This window comes from Urocampus carinirostris, chromosome 3, assembly GCF_059441175.1.
Source record: "Urocampus carinirostris isolate Australia breed hairy pipefish chromosome 3, RoL_Ucar_1.0, whole genome shotgun sequence".
Taxonomy (NCBI): Eukaryota; Metazoa; Chordata; class Actinopteri; order Syngnathiformes; family Syngnathidae; genus Urocampus; species Urocampus carinirostris.
Window position 1 is genome coordinate 63,774,214 of NC_142351.1, and position 20,269 is coordinate 63,794,482.

Consider the following 20,269-nt stretch of genomic DNA (forward strand, 5'->3'; position numbering starts at 1 on the left):
AAAAAATGTTGGCTTTCTTCTACTCATCGCCTGCTCTTTGGCACCTCGATATTATCCCTGGCAGCTAATGTCACTCGCATCAAGATGCTTCTTTTAGCGAGGGTTTTGTCACTACCTCTGGATAAAAAGGGAAGCGCAAACACACTTTACTGTTGACCCTTTTTCTCTTATATTTTCACATTTTTATTGTGTTGCTTTTTCTCTTTCCAATTGACATTCTTCAACATTTTAACCATTTTTGGACATATCTATATCTTTTTTTGTATTTGTGAATTTAATGACACTTAACTACTGTTTTTTTCTTGTCTGATTAAAATTTTTTTTGATTTATTTGAATTATTTATCAACCTGGTTTGACATCAAACACTTAGATTTCAATAGGCTGGCAGTAAATGATCATTTATTAGATATTGTTCCTAATACAGTATATATTCATATCATAATCAGCATTTACACTGAAACTAGCTACTTATTTCCAACTTCCATTAAGAGTGCAATTCGAAAGTGATTCATGACTTACAAGGAACAGTCTCGATTTACAGTAAGCAAGAAGGAGACACGAAATCCTAAACATTCCCTATGGTCCGAATTTAGGGCCGGTTTAAGGTGTGACTCAGAAAATCCGGATTGAATAACTGTGTTGTTTATGCTGCTCTGTGTAAGTGTAATGTGAAGCACAGCGTGTATGTCACTCTTGTGAGTTTTTTTTTGTCTTATGGATTAATCTAGAGACTGTTTGTCATCATTGGAATTGTACATGAAAGTAACCTTGTTATGTTTTTCTTAACTCTGTTGCAGCTTCATCATTTCCATATGATCATAATGTGCTGATTATGAAGTTAAAAAACAAAACAGCTGTGGATGTATTATAGAGCTTCACTTTACAAACTCGGATACTTTGATGTTCATTTTAACCATTTTTCCATGCTCCAATATATTTTGCATTACTTTTAGGCTATACTTTGGCTGATATATTCTGGAGTTTATGTCTCTATGTAACACTCCCTCTCCTTTGCACAGTTGCAAAGCTGTGGTTGAGGAGGGTCCAGATGGCAGGCACAAGGGGACCGGCCCGCACTGGATTCTGGCTCTAGAGTCTTCCACTTTAACTGGACACATTCCACAGGTGAAAACCAAAGGGCATTGTTGTTTTTGACTGTCATTTAAAAAAAGATCACGAGGTAGAACTCATTTTGCGTGAAATACAAATTGAGTGTCCAAAACATTAAAAAAAATAAAATAAAATATATATATATATATATATATATATATATATATATATATATATATATATATATATATATATATATATATATATATATATATATATATATATATATAAATAGATATATATATATATACAGACAGATGGATGATGAATTGAAGTATGGATGGATGGAAAGAAAAATTGATAACACAATTCGACTGTTTTACCTAGGACGTGTGCCCATGAGGTCGTCATCACTGGTCCTGGTCCTCCTGATCGGCGTCCAGGCTGTACTGAACATGGGAGGTGGGCCATTCGACAGCGCGGGACAGGAAACAGCCAGTCACCAAGTAGGACAGCAGCACCATACTGCAATCCCAGAGGGCCAACAGCACTCTCAAATACACAAGACTAGCCATCGCAGGACCAAAAGGCATCACCGAGCAGCCTCTCCAACGCCGGACCCCTCCGTCCCTGTAGTGGACCCAAAACTCTTTTCCAAGAGACGCTACCGGTCCTCGCCACGTGTGGTCTTCAGCGAGGCAACACCCTCACATGATGCGCTGGAGGGCGAGGGCTACGGCGCCGCCGGGGCCCGGGGCTCTCGCGTCAGGCGCCGGGCAGGCTCACACACCACACACCGGGGCGAGTACTCAGTGTGCGACAGCATCAACACCTGGGTGGGCAATATGACCCGGGCCACGGACATCGCAGGGAACGAAGTGACTGTGCTGCCCAACGTTACCATAAACAACGTGGTGAAGAAGCAGTTCTTCTATGAGACTACCTGCCGTACCCCCGTTCACAGGGGCGCTAGGCCAGCCAAGCGCGGCGGAAAGCAGATCGCCAAAGCAAGCAACTCGGGCTGCCTGGGCATCGATGGGCGCCACTGGAACTCTTATTGCACCAATACGCACATATTTGTTAGTGCCTTGACCATCTTCAAGGAACGAACAGCTTGGCGCTTCATCCGCATCAACGCCGCCTGCGTCTGTGTGCTCAGCAGAAAGTCTTGGGCGGGACGACTTGGACGCTGACCTTGGGGGACAGACTCTGCCCTGGACCGCTACAGTTTTATTGCCAATACTGTCACAAATCAGGGGTGGACCCAAATAGGCAGGTAAGGAAACAGCTTGCTTAAAAAAAGCATGTTGTTAAATAACAAAACGCAGGTACAAAGTAACTAATACAAACAAGTGCTCTCAGAATAACCAACAATTCACACAAAAAAGAAACAAACCGGAAGTGACCATAACAAAAGAATGACGCAAAGCAGGAAACTACCAGACCCTGCACATGCTTTGCGGTGCTATATTTCCGAGTTTCGGCAACGGACAGCCCTGAGACGTTTTTGTCCTTAGTTCCAAAGTAGCATCCATCCCGTTCCTTCAGCAGCTTCTGTCTTCTGGTTGGCCGGTGACTGACCCACACTCTTGTCACGTTTTTGTTCCCAGTTTGGGCAGCTTATGACCCAGTGCTGCTTCTGTCCAAGGTGGTGGAAAATGAGACTGCTGCCTTTGTTCCTGGTTTCAGCGGCGAAGGACCTTAGGTCTCTTCTCACCCCGGTCCTTAACAGCCTTTGTAATTAGTTCCTCAGAAATTTCTGTCCCCATTCACCATAGCGAAAGACTCTTGGCTGCTTCTGTCCTCGGTCCCCCTAACACTTCATACCCCAATTTCGGCAGAAAACAACCCTAGCCAGCTTTTGTCCCTGGTTTTGCCAGCCTACGACTCTGGGCTGCTTCTGTCTCCGGTTTAGCTGGTGAACAACCCCCGGCCGCTTCTGTCTTCGGTCCCTTTGCCACTTCTTTCCCTGATTTTGACAGCTTATGACCCTCGACCATTTCTTTCCCCAGTTTTGGAGGCAAACAACCCTAGCCTGTGTCCGTCCCCCGGTTTAGCCAGTAAATGGCCCTTGGTTGCTTCTGTCCATGGCGTTTGGTGGCAAACCGCTTCAGTCCCTGGTCAAGTCAAGTCAAGACAAATTTATTTATATAGCCCTTAATCACAAAAATGTCTCAAAGGACTGCACAGGATTACAATGACACAATTACCTGATCTTAAACAAACATGCGGGCAAGGAACAACTCAAAACCCCAGCGTGAGGAAAAAAAGAAACCTTGAGAAGGGACGTCACAAGTGGTAACCCCCTTTCAGGATGACCAGGGTGAATTACATTTAGCATTACAATACACAAACATAGTAAACACTAAGTAAAATGTTGAAAATTTGTCCGGAAAGTGCATGACTGCAGCGACGACCCCAGCCTGTAAAGTAGTCCAGAAAGTCTATGACGGCCACGACGCAGCTTCCCTGACAGCTGGTACATGCAGGTGTTCACATGCTTCAAGTCAAACGCTGGTCCGCTGACTCATCTCAAATCGTCCTTCTCCTTCGTATCACCCCCAGGCAAGCAGTCGGAAAAAGACAGGACAATACAAAATATGATCAATCATAAGCTTTGGAATAGAAGTGTGACTCAAGCCTTGATTTAAAAACTTCCATTGAGGTTACAGATCTTATCTCCGGGGGCAGGGAATTCCATAGCACCGGGGCCCGGATGGAGAATGCTCTCAAGCCTGCAGACTTCTTGGCTCTTGGAGTCACCAGTAGACCGGCATTTTTCGAGAGCAGACTCTGTGCAGGAACATAGGGGCAAATCAAATATGAGAGATAAGAGGTTGCAAGTCCATGCAAACATTTATATGTTAGTAAGATAACCTTGAAGTCACATCTTAAGTTGACTGGGAGCCAGTGCAAGTTGGCCAATACAGGAGTAATATGCTCAAACTTTTTGGTCTTAGTCAAAAGTCTAGCTGCTGCTTTCTGAACCAGCTGCAAACTTTTGATGCTAGACATCGGGAGACCAGAAAGCAATACATTACAGTAATCAAGGCGTGAAGTAATAAACACATGAATTAAAACCTCTGCATCTGATTGGGACAGCATCAAAAGAATCTTCGCAATATTGCGGCGGTGGTAGAAAGCTATTCTAGTAATATTTTTCACGTGTGACTGAAACGACAGATTAGGATCAAATATAACACTTAGATTTCTGACCGATTAACTATGGGTGATATTACATCCGTTATAGGTCAGATTGCCATAGTTAACACATTGCATCCTGTCTGAAAGGTAGGACCTTACCATGAAAGTACAGTTCCTGCGATACCAATGCATTCCAGGTGAACAAGTAATATGTTGTGGTCAACAGTATCAAAAGCAGCACTGAGATCCAGCAGCAGTAACATTGATGAGGCACCGGAATCTATTGCTAAAAGGAGATCATCACCTATTACTAAGGTGCGGGAGCCAGTAGACCGGGGTGGAGTGGGACTAGCTAGGGGGCTGAACTCATTATGTGTCTGAATTGGCTCATCGCGATTAGCATGCCGTTTAGGGATAGTGCTAACCGGACTAGCAGGTTCGCTACAACCCACGCTCAGTGTTGGGTAGGGTTACTTTCACTGGATTACTTTCAATGACTTTTGGATTACTCCAATACCAAATATGCTAATAAAAGACAAAATAAACTAAATATGAATAAAATTACTAAATTTTGTGCAGGCTTGGGGAGTAACGGAATACATGGAAGCTGTTTGGATTTATTTTCATTTTGTTTCTGTCGCATTTTATGTTAGTTTTGCCGGAGACCAAAGAGATCAAAGCCAGGAGAGAAAGCTTACCACGTGTTGTGAGTCATAATTTTATTCATATTTAGTTTCTTTTGTCTTTTATTAGCATATTTGGTATTGGAGTAATCCAAAAGTAATAGAAAGTAATCCAGTTAAAGTAACCCTACCCAATCCTGCCCACGCTAGCAGTGGTGTCCGCGGCACCTAACATTTTCCTTTTAAACTGCTCTAACTCACGGACACGTCCCTCTAGAAGGGTTACTCCCTACGGAAGCGGGAGCAACCTCTAGAACAGACCTGGGCACTCCGGTCCTGGAGGGCCGTATGTTCTGCATGATTTTTGAGGTTTCTCTGATCCAATACAGGTGATTCCAATCACCAGTATCGTTAACGAGCACTTGCTAGCTTGCTAACGAGGTTATAATTTGTATCACCTGAGTTAAAGAAGAGCAAACTTCAAAATCTGGCAGGACGTATGGCCCTCCAGGACCGGAGTGCCCAGGTCTGCTCTAGAACAACCCATACTCACTTGTGAGCAGTCGGAAGCCAAACAGCGTCTTAGCAGCCGTGGGAGGGGTTGCACTTCACCAGCGATCGGCGGTAGCGCGACTGTAAAGAATTGTGCGCGGCACTTACCTTACGCCAATCGTCCGAGATACTTACCTGAAACTTTTCAACTGTTCGAGATAAAAAATCTCAGTCCAGAATTCTGCTGTAGTAGGAATGTGAATCGATCTTGTAGTCGCAACGGCGTGAGCAACACAAAAACTCAACTTGATAACCCAGAACCGGAAATCACAAAAAAGTTAACTCATAATCAACAACCCAGAAAGCTTCGTAGATCACCTGGTTTAGCTGGCAAACAAATTTCGGTTTATTGTCCCCTTTACCTTGGCAACTTCTGCCCTTGATTTGGGCAAAAAAATGACACAGATTTCAGCGACGAATGAGGGACCACTTCTGTCCCCTGTGTCGACATTGAACGTCCCCTTAGCCACATTGTTCTCGCCCCCCCAGCCACTTCTGTCAAACAGTATAAGTGGCAATCGACCTTGGCCTCTTTTGTCACCGGTTCCTTAGCAGATTCTGTCCCCATCCTAGGAGAGTGGCCGGATAGCTCCCACATGCGCTGTTCCCAAACCTGCATTCAATATTTCCAGATCTTTATATTGTAACGTCAGGTTTGTTTCTTGTTTGGACACTTTGTTAGTTTTTTTGAGACCAGTTGTTTTTGTTTTCTTGTTACTTTGTAGCCAAGTTTTCTTATTCGACATAATACCCTTTTGAGCATGGCTATTTTGGTTCCTGAACAGCCAAAACCCCATCACCCTACCACCATATGGGTCCATGCCGGAATTGTAACAAATACTGTAACGTTTTGTTTCTTGTCTTCACACACAAACACATAGTTCCAGTCCCAAGCCCCGCCGCCTTGCCCTACCTCAGCCCAAAAAGTCCTAGTCTGGACTGCATGTTCTATTTATAAGTTATGAAATATGAAAGTTCTGTGTATATCTGTGTGCGCACAGACAAAATGAACTTTTTATTATTGTCGTTGTTGTCGTGTTGTTGTTTTCTTCTCAGTGTTATTTATTCAACACATCTGTGCTTGCCTGGTTTGTCAATTTGAGATATGCACATCAAGAATTTTTACGTGAATGAAAGATAAAAAGGAATGACAAAACTTTTCATGTGGATTTTTGACCTTTCTCTACTGCTTATTTTACTTGGTTGCAGCTATTGTTTAAGACTTCTAAATTTCATATTCGATTTGGACGTAAAAATATCGATAAAAAATTATACACCAATAATTACAAAATTAAAAAAACATAAAAAGAGCATCTTTTTTCCACTGATCATCCTTGAGATCTTTCTACAGCTTAATAAGAGTCCACCTGCAGTAAATTCAGTTGATTGGACATGATTTGGAAAGGCACACACCTGTCTATAAAAGGTCCCACAGTTGAGTGTGCATGTCAGAGCACAAACACTAAGCATGAAGTCAAAAGAACTGTCTGTAGACCTGCGAGACAGGATTGTCTTGAGGCACAAATCTGGGGAAGGATACAGAAAAAAATTCTGCTGCTTTGAAGGTCCCAATGAGCACAGTGGCCTCCATTATTCGTAAATGGAAGACATTTGGAACCACCAGTACTCTTCCTAGAGCTGGCCGGCCTTCTAAACTGAGCGATCGAGGAAGAAGGGCCTTAGTCAGGGAGGTGACCAAGAACCCGATGGTCACTCTGTCAGAGCTCAAGCTTTCCTCTGTGGAGAGAGGAGAGCCTTCCAGAAGGACAACCATGTCAAGTCAAGTCAAGTCATTTTTATTTGTATAGCCCTAAATCACGAAGAGTCTCAAAGGGCTTCACAGATTATTACACTATATTACACAGACTATTTTTCAGCCGACGAGAAGAGTAGGTGAGTAGGTTATTCATATGTTACGGAGTAGAAGTGAGTTTTAAGCCTAGATTTAAACATTTCCACTGAGGTTGCAGATGGATTTTCAGGGGGAAGAGCATTCCACAGCACCGGTGCCCGGATGGAGAACGCTCTCGAACCAGCAGAACACTTCTTTGCTCTTGGGATCACCAGAAGACCAGCAGTCTCAGATCGTAGGCTTCGGACCGGGACATAGTGGCAAATCAGATCTGAAAGATAAGATCTCTGCAGCAATCCACCAATCAGGCCTGTATGGTAGAGTGGCCAGACGAAAGCCACTCCTTAGTAAAAGGAACATGGAAGCTCGTCTGGAATTTGCCAAAAAGCACCTGAATGACTCTCAGACCATGAGAAACAAAATTCTCGGGTCTGATGAGACACGGATTGAACTCTTTGGTGTGAATGCCAGGCGCCATGTTTGGAGGAAACCAGGCACCGCTCATCAACCAGGCCAATACCATCCCTACAGTGAAGCATGGTGGTGGCAGCATCATGCTGTGGGGATGTTTCTCAGCAGCAGGAACTGACAGACTAGTCAGGATAGAAGGAAAAATGAATGCAGCAATATATAGAGAAATCCTGGATGAAAACCTGCTCCAGAGCGCTTTTGACCTCAGGCTGGGGCGAAGGTTCACACAGCCAAGATCTCAAAAGATTGGCTTCAGAACCACTCTGTGAATGTCCTGGAGTGGCCCAGCCAGAGTCCAGACTTGAATCCGATCGAACATCTCTGGAGAGATCTGAAAATAGCTGTGCACAAACGTCTCCCATCCAACTTGATTAAGATTGAGACTTATTGCAAAGAAGAATGGGCAAAACTGCCTAAAGATAGGTGTGCTAAACTTGTGGGCTCATATTTAAAAAGACTTGAGGCTGTATTTGCTGCCAAAGGTGGATCAACAAAGTACTGAGCAAAGGCTGTGAATACTTATGTAAATGTGATTTCTTAGTTTTCTATTTGTAATAAATTCAAAAAAAGTAAAAAAAAACACTTTATTACGTTGTCATAATGGAGTATTTTGTGTAGAATTTTGAGATAAGAGATTAAATTAATACAATTTGGAATGAGGCTGTAACATAACAAAATGTGGAAAAGGTGAAGCGCTGTGAATACTTTCCGGATGCACTGTTAAATATATATATATATATATATATATATATATATATATATATATATATATATATATATATATATATATATATATATATATATATATATATATATATATATATATATATATATATATTTATATATATATATATATATATATATATATATATATATATATATATATATATATATATATATATATATATATATATATTTATATTTATATACATACTATTACATACACTTCTAATCAGTGCAACTTTTGCAGTCACTCAAACAGTGAAGCCTTTAACCAGGGGAAGGTGTCGTCAGGTGGTGTCCAACCATCACTGGAAGTTTTGACCCTTAACCACACCGCCATCGAGTTGGCGGGCCGGCAGTGATGGCCAGTCACTGCCCATCTTCTCCTGGTCCCCAGCTAAACTCCTCTCTCCTACTCCAGAGCCAGCAAGAGGCTCTGTCCACGGCTTCCCCCACCCTTTTGGAAGCTGCCTTCCTCTCCCTTCCAATTATTACCATAGCTGTTAATGTGTCCCATACAGACTGTGCTGGGAAGCCCCTGCACCCGACCTCCACTGGGAATAGCCAGGTCTATCCCTTGTCCCTGCACTGTTGGACCAGTTCTTGATATTTGGCGTTTTTCTGTTCATGGGCTTCGCTGCATCCTTCTTCCCACGGTACACTTAGCTCAATCAGGATGATTTTTTTTAGCCTCTTCTGACTAAATCACGATGTCTGGCCTCAAGGACGTTTGGACAACCTGGGTAAAGTGTAATTTCCTTCACAGCTCTACCCTCATCTCCCATGCTGGTGCTGCTTGCAGGAGGCTCTTTTTTGTCTTCTTGGAGGATGCTGGTTTCTCCCCTTCCCTGACGAACTGGATGGAATGTATTGGACTGGGTTGAGGTTGGTGCTTCTTCCGCCTTTCCTGCTCCAAGATGTAAGCCAGTGCACCGAGGACCTTGTCATGGCTGCAGCGGTATCTGCCCTGGCTAAGAGCAATCTGGCATCCTGCCAGAATATGCGCCAGTGTCCCTCTCCCACCACATAGCCTTCACGTTGGGTCCTCTCTCAACCCCCACCTGTACAGTTTGGTTGGTGTTGGAAGGGTGTCGTACACTGACCGGAGCAAGAAAGAGATCCAGAACGGTTCCAACCTCCAGAGTTCTGGCCAGGTGATTCTTTGCTTTGGTAGGTCCCACTTTGTCCTGGCTCCTTGGACTCCAAGCTCCACTACCCTGGACCACCTGCCTTCCTAGTCCAGTTGATGGACCTCCTGCTGCACCATGTCTCTCCTCTGCCTTGGATCAGCTTTTGACCATTGCTGGAAATGAGTAGACCCTAGTCCCTGACGCCCTATGCATGCATTTCCGATGACATCTTTCAGCCTCAGCCTGCCTTCTGCCTTATGTATTTGGCTGTCTGCTGCCCATTTACGCCCCGATCTGCTAATCACGCCCGCGCCCCTAACTATCTCGTCGCTGGAATCTTTGAGCATCATGACAGCCCTACACTTTGCCACCTTGAACTCTTCCACTACCGAAGACAGGGGAAACTGCAGCTGCCCCGACCTGATGTAAAGCCCTAATGATGTGAAGCTTGGTGGAATCCCAGGCCGCCTGCGGAGATATTTATTTGCCCTCCTCTCAATTCCTTCGACCGCCGTCATAGAGATTTCATAGATCGTTAGCAGCTACAGCACTCTTGGTAGAAGACCGTGCTGGAACAACCAAGTCTTGAACTTGCCTGGTAGTCCTGATCGTTCAATCCTTTGCAGCCACTCATTTTCTGCTCTACTGTCCTGAGAACGCTGCCCCTCTCGCCCAGAGATGAATCGTACCACTTTCCGAGGCATTTTATTGGGTTATCTTTGATTAATGGTATGTTTTCGCCTTGGATTCGAAGTTGAAACCTACTTGTGACCTTCCCATTCCTAGTCACCATGCTCCTTGACTTTCTAGACTTGTATTTCTATCTGAGCCCAGGTTGCTACCTCGTCAAGTTCCTTCAGGATCCATCTTGCTTGCACATGGGTTAATGTTGTAATAGTGAGGTCGTCCATAAAGCATCTCAACGAAGGTTGACATATGCCAGACCTCATCATCAGCCCTCTGGTCTCCTTCACCGCGGCAGTGATGAATAGATTCATGCCCATTACAAACAGGATGGGGGAGATGGTGACGATCCCCTTCTCCAAGTCTTGCCACTGGGTGGTAAACTGGGTGGTTTGGAACCTAAACTTGAATCCACTGAGTTAGGAGGTGATCATTCCCCTTATGTGCTGTGGGAAATGGTAATGCTCCATAGCAGTGTTGATGAGATCATGGGGAATTGACCCATATGCATTGGCCAAGTCTAGTCACACGACTGTTAAGTCTCCTTTGCTTTCCTTGGCCTCGTGGATCAACTGGCTGATGATGCTTGTGTGCTCCAGACATCCAGAGGAACCTGGGATGCCACCTTTCTGGATTGATGTGTCGATAAATTTGTTCTTGTACGTTGTCAGCCTCTGAGCCAGGACTGAGAAGAAGATCTTACATTCAACACTTAGTAGAGATATGGTTCGGAATTGGCTTATGTCAGATGAGTCTTTTTCCTTGGGCACAAAGCACCCATCCGCTCTCTTCCAGGATGTTGGAATTATGCCCTTTATCCAAATTATCTGCAATAGCTTCAGCAGCCTCCATAGAAGCATTGGACATCTCTTGTACACTTTGTAAGGTATACCGCTGGGTCCTGGGGCAGATGATGACCGGGCTTTTTTCACAACGTCCTGGAACTCTCTCCATGATGGCTCCTTAGTGTTGAGCTTCTCTTACAGGGTTTTGCTGCTTCCAATCCTTTGGTGGATGTCAAAAGCTTGGCCTCGAAAGGTGTCACTGTGACTTTTTTTAAGGAAACCTTCTACCGTTTCGTTAGGGCTGGTCAGTCTCCCAGATCTTGCTCCCCCCAACAAGGTTTGGGTGAACTTGTACGGGTTCTTAGTGAACTGAGCACGTTTGACCTCCTTTTCCTTTTTCAGTCTCCGAGACCTCTCTGCCCTTCTTAGTCCGCACATTTGTCCTCGAAGTCCAGCGGTCAATTATTTTATGCACTCCTTCTCCTTGTACAGCAAGTTGAGAGCCTTGATTTCCCTTCTCAACTTCTTGATCTCCTTTTCCCTTCTGTTGGACTGTTTTGCAGGTGCTATATTGCTGCCTTTCTTCTCCTCTGTACCAAAACGCTCTTTGGCCATGGAGTAAGCACAAGCAGCCATGCTGTTGATTTTCCTTTCTGCTGATCCTGCCAAAGTGGCCTCTAGGACTCTATCAAGGTCCTGGTCAAGTTGGTTCCACGCAAGGTTGTTGTTTGCTGGAGGCCACTTCACTCTCTCTTTTGAGGGTTGGGCGCCTGGGGTAGTGTGAGGGGGGACCCTATGGCCGAGGGGTGTCGCATATGCCGATAGGTCTCTGTACTGTGGGGTGCTTCCTGACTGGAATCCTCCTGCGTCTCACTGAGTGTCTCCACTATGGTCTTGGATTGATGTATTTTAAGTCCCTTTGCGTTTTTACAGATTTTCCCGCAGTGGCACTTTGCCTCAAACACGTCCCCAGACAGTGTGGTTTGGGTAAGCCGTCTCGTCGTCTTTGCCCTTGCCGTAGCTGTTACCAGTGAATCTGTCCTCTTGAGTCTCTCATCCTCCCCCCATCCCGGGAGACTCTGAGGGTATTGCTCATTGTTTAGTTTCGTAGCAATGGTTGGTACCCTCTTGCGAGTCCTGTGGGTGGGGTTGCTAGCCTCACACACCCATGCCAGTCTTTCCTGGAGGTCATCTGTCTTTCCAGCGTCACCAATCTTCCTTGGTTGCCATCCAGCCAGCCTTTCCTGGAAGTCACTGGTGATCCAGCGTCAAATCTATTACATACACTAATCAGTATATATATATATATATATATATATATATATATATATATATATATATATATATATATATATATATATACTGTAATATTGTTTTTTGGGGTGGTTTGTAATAATTTTATCTGAGAAAAAAATGAATAAAATAAAGAGTGTAAAATTACTAAAAATGTAATTATAAAAACTAATAAATATATATATATATATATATATATATATATATATATATATATATATATATATATATATATATATATATATATATATATATATATATATATATATATATATATATATATATGGGCAGCAAAGCAGCTGAGTGGTTAGCGCATCCACGGCACAGTTCTGAGGCAGTTTGGATGCTCTTCCCGTGCTCGTGTAGGTTTTCTTCAGGCACTCTGGTTTCCTGCCACAATTCAAAAACATGCATTTCAGGTTAATTGACCGGTTCAAATTATCCGTAAATGTGAATGAGCGAGTAAGTTTTCTGTCCTTCACCAACATTTTATCCACCAAACTAGTAATATATTCTTGAGACTGTTTTGAAAATTAATTGTAATTGTTTAGGGCGGGCAAAAGGGGAAAAAAAGGGATTTTTCTGAAGTATTTGAATGTTTTGTAACTTGAATCATACCAAACTAGAAATATGTTTTATTATACTTTATAATTTATTTATTATGCTTTATGTAAATGATTACTTGAAATCGTTTTTCCTTTTGCTGTATTTGTTATCCAATTATATGATTTATGAACACAATTACACACAAAATAATCTGAAATAACAGTTGTTGTTTTTTTGCTGCTCTCACCACAATGTTAGGTGTATATTTTTTCAACCTTTTTGTCAAATATACTACAGTGGGACAAATTGGTATTTGGTCAATCACTGATGTGCACATTCTCCCACTTAAAAATATTAGGGAAGCCTGTAATTGTCATCATAGATAAAACTCAACCATGAGAGACAGGATGTTGATTTTAATATTAATATTAATAATTACAAATAATTTATTTCTTTACACCAAATGTTATACCTATTGCAGATTCAGTCTTCCAAGCCTGGTGCAGGTCTCCTGTATCCTTTATGCTCTTTGGCTTTGGCCATGGTGGAATTTGTAGTGTGATTGTCTGAGGGTGTGGACGGGTGTCTTTCCGACAATGAATTTATACAGTTGCTATGAAATGAAATGAAATGATCTGCATTTATATAGCGCTTTTCAAGTCAATGACTTCCCAAAGCGCTTTACATTGTGGTTCACATTTCCCAATAGCGGCCGTGATCTGTGCAGCCATGTAAGGCGCTAACCTGCTTATTGGGGGCAATTGGGGGTTCAATGTCTTACCCAAGGACACTTCGACATGTAACACGGACAAGCCGGGATTCGAACTGGGATCCCTTAATCCTAAAACGATCGCTCTACCTCCTGAGCTACTGCCGCCCGCTAGTAATATGGGTAATGCGTGAAGCCTCATAAGACCTCCTTTTAAGAAGTTAGACCCCTCTGACAGCCAGATATCTTGTTTTTTTTTGTCCGTGTCCAAATACATTTTTCCACTTTGATTTGAAAATAAATTATTTACAGATAAAATATGTGTAATTTTCAGCTGTTGTTTTTTTCCCCCACATTCTGTCTCTCATGGTTGAGGGTTAACCCATGTTGAAAAATACAGGCCTCGCCAATCCCTTTGGACAACTTGCACAATTGATGATTTACTGAATACTTATTTTGCCGTTCTGTATATGTACAACATACAGTACACATACAATTACTTCCTCTTCCCCACATGCAAACATGCAATAAATAACACAATATACAAATAAGAAATAACAACAAGGTAAGCAAAATAATCTAGTACCTTGTTATTGCATCGTTTGTTTTATTTGTTGGTACAAAAGAATGGTGACACATTTTGTAAGTAAAATGTCAATATTCAATGGTCATGTCGTAAACAACTTTGAGTGAATAATAAAAAGCATCAAGGTCAATCTAGTCCAAGCAATTTTTTTAACAATAAATATTTTTGATCCTGGATTATTTCCCCCAAATTATGAACCGTTGACTCTGTTGTCATCATCTGCCATTTGGATTCGCGGAAAATGTTGATTCGAACGTAATTTCCAACAAAAGGGCATTGTGTCATTTCCAACATCGGCCACACCCGTGCTCAATTTCCAATAAGTCTCGTGTTCATTCTTTCAATAAGACTGGACAACGTTTTTGTTAATATGACAAACAGTATCCATATTTATTCAAGCCATGTTAAAGAAAATGACTTTAACCCCTGGCCTTGACTGATTGTCCCCAGATGCTCAGGATTAGCATCCCGTTGCACGAGTCATCGTTTTTACTTTTCGGAAACACGGTCCATGTGTGTGGTTTTGAAGTATTAACAGCTGTCTATGGCTATTAGCACGTGTTTATAGACGTGTCTCACACCAAAGTGGAAGTCATGGAAAAACAATTTTGCCACTGCTGAGTAACAAAATGAATGCTGCAAGAAAGAGACTGTGTACATACTGTACTGGAATTTATGGAGATAGGTTTACCACGTTGGTTTATCCTGGCAGCCCCGTGGATTTTCCCACTATAACACTTTGAGTTCAATGTAAAGATTTAAGTCCATTAACAATTACGTATACCTGGGGTCGGCAACGCACAGCTCAGGAGCTGCATCCGGCTCTTTAGCGCTGCCGATTGGCTCTCTCTCGCTTTTCCGAAATTGTTACACAATAAAAATCGTATATTTTTGTTCTATTTTGATCTCTGTAGGAGGATAACATGGCACAACCACTTTTAACATTTTCCAGTGCTATGAAAGTGTGTGGAATATATTCAGATTACTCTAGTTTGGTAAGTCCTTTTATTTTCCTTATTATTATGCAGGTAACACATTTAAGTAATCCATTTGCTTGTTTCTTCATCCATGATATTTTGGTGCTACAAAGCACATTGGGACTTATAGTACAGAAACAAACGATCCAAGAGAACGAGCTACGAAAGCTGCACGTGTATCTGTTGATTAATTTGGAAATTCCATTTTATTGTCTGCGCTTTGTTGAGAATGTCATATTATGCATCCATGTATCTATCTACTCTGTTCATATTCCTCGAGAAGGGTGACCTACAGCAAGACAAACACATACACAAAAACAAAGAAAAGAAAAAAGGAAAAAGTAGCAAAAAACACCAAAAAATTGGCCATGGCCAACCCAAATGCCCAAACACCCAAACAAGTTAAGCACCTCGGCACCCAAGTTGGTCATGCTTTTGTCCTTCCAGATTAAACGGGACACAAGAAAGCGGCCACGTCACTCGGATCAGGGTGACACAAGCATCAATGTTTAGTGTGTTATTATCAAAAAAATGAAAAAAAATGAAAAAATTATCGAGAAATGAAAGGAAAAACATGCAATAACATTTAAAAATATATGTGAAATAATACTCCCAAAATGAGCAAAATAATACAGTATAAATGTGTATTTATAAAAGTATCTCTATAGAATAAATGCCACAGGATTGGTTTGTTTAGCTGAGGACATTAGACTCTAATAGGTAGTTATTGCCATGTCACCTTTTTCATTTTTAATGAATTTGGGGTTATTACAAGAAGGCCATTCAACCCTTTGGCCTCGGGTTGCATCCGTGTTCAGGTGAGTGTGACATCATGTATAAAAAGCATCATGCATACTCTGGCACATAAAAATCAAGCCTGTCCATCTACAACAGTATTTTCTTTTACCAACATTTGCAAAAGCTCTAAATTTTGTCCGTTGTTGAGCTTTCGGTCATTCTTCTAAGACACATATAAGTCCTTTGTTGACAAGAAAAACAGTGACACATGCTAAATAAAACATGGTAAGATAATCCAGTCCGCATATGCTGAGTGCAACATGGTTAGCGTCCTTCATTGTACCACATAGAAAAGACTCTAGTTTCAATTTGCGAAACCCATATTCAGTGTTAGGAATAATGCAGTTAAAAAAAACACTGTTACGAAATGTCGATATTTTTTCCAGTTACGGAGTTATCTCACCAATTATATTTTTCCACCCTTACATCGTTACCATTCAGATTCAGATTCAGATTCAGATCTACTTTATTGTCATTCTAGTACACGTGTAAACAGAACGAAATGTCGATACATCTGACCTGCACAGTTTCCCTGAATGTACAGATATAAATAAAATGTTGTATTGAGTTGGAGTATTGAGTACTAATAATATACTAAATAATTATGGTTATGTATAGTATTTTACAGTAGTGCAAAGAGTAGTGCAAAGAGTGCAAGAGGAGCAGCTAACCAGATGTGCAAAATGGGCAGTCAGGTAAACAAGTCAGGTTAACAGTAACAATAACACTGTAGTACAATAGTGCAGAGCAGAACAGATATGCAAGGAGTGGCTAGCTATGAAAAACTGCCAGTAGGGCAAAAAAGTCAAACAAAACCAACAGATGTACAGATTAGCAGCAGTTTAGATTTACTATGTGTTTGATTGACCATTTAACAGTTTAATGGTCAGGGGGACAAGACTATTGTGGAACCTGGTGGTCCTTCACCGCACACTGCTTTACCTCTTCCCAGAGGCTAGCAGAGTGAACAGTCCGTGATGGGGGTCAGAGGGGTCCCCGATAATGTTCTTGGCTTGGGATAGGCAGCGCTTCTGGCCATTGTCCTGAATGGAGGGGAGAGAAGTCCCTATGATTTTCTCTGCTGTCCTCGTCACCCTCCTCACACTACCCCAGTCGGAAGCGCTGCAGCCTCCACACCACACAGAGATACAGCTGGTCAGGATACTCTCCATGGTGCCCCTGTAGAATGTGATGAGGGAGGGTGGGGGCAGGTGGGCTCTCCTCATCCTCCGCAGGAAGTACAGGCGCTGCTGTGCCCTATTCACCAGTGATGCAGTGTTCATGGACCAGGTGAGTTTGTTTGTGATGTGCACCCCTAGGAACTTGATGCTGCTGACAACCTCCATAGCCTTGTTGTTGATGAGAAGTGGGGCATGGTTGGGCTGGTTTTTCCTGAAGTCAATAATGATCTCTTTAGTTTTGTCAACATTCAGGACCAGGCTGTTGTCCCTGCACCAGCCCACCAACTGCTCCACCTCCTCTCTGTAGGCCAGGTCGTTGTCGTCCCTGAAGAGGCCCACCACTGTTGTGTCGTCCGCAAACTTCACAATGTGGTTTGTGACTGACCTAGGGACGCAGTCGTGTGTCATCAGGGTGAACAGCAAGGGGCTCAGGACACAGCCTTGGGGGGAGCCCGTGCTGAAGGTGATGACATCGGAGATGTTCTGACCAATCCGCACTGACTGGGGTCTGTCAGTCCAGCAGCCAGTACCGCAGGGGGGTGTTGAAACCCAGGAGTCTCATTTTGTCTACCAGGTGTTATGGGATGATGGTGTTGAATGCCGAACTGAAATCCAGGAACAGCATCCGCACATGGGTTTTCTTCTCCTCTAGGTGTGTCAGGCTCAGGTGAAGCGCAGAGGAGATGGCATCCCCGGTGGAGCGGTTTGTCCGGTAGGCAAACTGAAAGGGGTCGAGTGAGGAGGGGAGACTGGAGGTGATGTGCTCTTTAACCAGTCTCTCAAAGCACTTCATTATGATGGGAGTCAGTGCAACGGGCCGGTAATCGTTCAATGATAAGATCTGGGGTTCTTTGGCACTGGGATGATGGTGGCAATCTTGAAGCATGATGGTACCGTGGCTTGGTCTAGCGAGGTGTTGAAAATGTCTGTTAGTACACAAGCCAGCTGATCGGCGCACTCCCTAAGGACCCGCCCTGGAATGTTGTCCGGAGCCTTCCGTGCGTTGACCCTTCTCAGGGTCTTCCTCACGTCAGTTGAGTCCAGGAGGAGTGCTCTTTTATCCTGATGTGGAACCGCTTTCGTTGCAGGGGTGCCATTTTGTGCCTCGAACCTCCCAAAGAAGTTGTTGAGGTCATTCAGAAAGTCCATGCTAGTGTCCTGCACTGGGTCGGTGGTTGGCTTGTATCTGGTGATGGCCTGAATGCCTTTCCACATATCCCTGGTGTTGGTTGTGCTGAGGAAAAGGTCCTGGATTTTTTGGCTGTGCGATCGCTTTGCTAGTCTGATACCACGGTTCAGGTTAGCCCTCGCTGATCTCAGCGCCTCCTCATCACCAGATTTAAAGGCAAGGTTCCGTGCCTTTAGCAATTTGCGTATTTCAGCAGTCACCCAGGGCTTCTGATTGGCACGGGTGCAGATGGTTTTGGTGTTGCTGACGTCTTCTGCGCATTTACTGATGTAGGCTGACACAGACATGGCGTACTCATCTATGTTTATTTTGTTGTTGTAATTGGCAGCCGATTTAAACATGTCCCAATCTGTGCATTCAAAGCAGTCCTGTAGTGCTTCAGTACCATGAGACACTACTGACCGTCAGTACCATGACTGACGGTCTAAAGCAGTGCGTAACTTTGGCAGCACAGTGTCGTGCCACGCAAACCTGGAGCTGTTTACAGCGATGTTTTCCCTTCTCCACGAGTTGTTGACATCATGTCGTTTTAAATCATATCATTAACAAAAATAGTGACTGCCATATAGTTTGATAGCAATTACGAATACAGACGCTCCCCTACTTACTAACATTCAAATTACCAGAATCGGTAGATAAGAACATTTTTGGGGATGTCGAAAAATATCCGGACATTGCTGGAAGTTAGATTTTGTATTGTGCACCTTTTTCCGGGTACAGGATAGTACTGTAGTGCTTCTTTCCACCACCACTGGCGTTTGGCGCTGTAAGAGCTCACCCAGCATCCACCCCGAAAAAGAGATCAGCTTCCTCTTCCTAGTTTGTATGTAAGCATTCTGTACTGTATCTCCATCGCGCTAAAACCTTTAACACTTTTATTGTTTGATATCGCATTCAGCCATTCAATATGGTTGTGGTAAATCGTATAGAAGAGGCGAGACGTTTTTTTTTTTCCAAATGAAATATAAGAAAGCATTAGAAAGGTTGATGCGGTTAAGAAAATGGTTGGATCGCTTTTATTTCGTCCGATTTCTACCACGGAGGAGGAAGTTGCTTAACTCTTGAAGCTTATCTTCCAAAAGTAAGTCCAACTTAACTTTATTTATCTTTATAGAGCATATTATTTTATTATATGTTTAGTTTTAGTACAAAATAATACAGGTTACTTATACAAGCCTTAAACATACTTATATAAACCTTAAACATACAAAATATAGCACTGAAGCAACTTACGAACAACTTCAACTTACGAACGATCGTCCAGAACGTATTTCGTTTGTAAGTAGGGCAGCGTCTGTTTCATATTTACTAATACGCCGAAAGAAAAAGGGGATGAGTTGCGAACCAGATTTGTGTCTTTTGACTCATGAAAACATTTTTTAGAGATTTATAAAGATTTTAATTATATTTTCTGTATTTTTCACTGTTAATATGTTTATACTAAAACGTAACGTTCATTCTTTTTTCTTCTTTTATCGCTTTCATTTTGTGTTTTTCCATTTTTGTCTCTTGTTTTCGTTGTTGTCTCCCTTTTTTACACCATATTGCGCATAATATTACATAATAATTGACAATGTAGGGATTTAAGCAACGAAAACAACCTAAAGAGCCGTTGGAACCCAAAAGAGCCATGTCTTTTTAGTGAGCTGAGCCAAAAAAAGCCGGTCTCTAAAAATAGTCCGGAATACCTTCTCTAAAAGGAAACTCTGGCCCTCACCGCATGTGTTTCGTACTTGCTCAGAAAATTTAAAATTCTTTGACATACAATTATTTTTTAAGGAAAGGGAATAGTGACTTCCCTAGGAAACTAATTTATTTTACAATAAAGCTAATCAGTTACTTTTTGGAAGAGTATTGAATAACTAACTAAATACTATTTTAAAGTAACGTGCCCAACACTGCCCGTATTTCACTAATTGAAATCATATGCGTTGGTTGCTTCTGCCAACAGGTATAGCATCGGTCCCGAATAGTT

The 20,269-nt window shown here is 42.6% G+C and overlaps 1 protein-coding gene across 1 annotated transcript; it reads left to right on the plus strand.

The window, feature by feature from the left end:
• Nucleotides 1–1,438: 1,438 nt before the first annotated feature.
• On the plus strand, nt 1,439–2,244 carry ngfa (nerve growth factor a (beta polypeptide)). The gene has a single exon (XM_088330123.1). The coding sequence runs from the start codon at nt 1,450–1,452 to the stop codon at nt 2,242–2,244; it is 795 nt and encodes a 264-aa protein (XP_088186249.1). The 5' UTR covers nt 1,439–1,449.
• The last annotated feature ends 18,025 nt before the right edge of the window (nt 2,245–20,269 follow it).

What these genes read in the sequence shown, in the direction of transcription:
- ngfa (XM_088330123.1), top strand. Translation starts at nt 1,450, where the DNA reads ATGAGGTCGTCATCACTGGTCCTGGTCCTCCTGATCGGCGTCCAGGCT.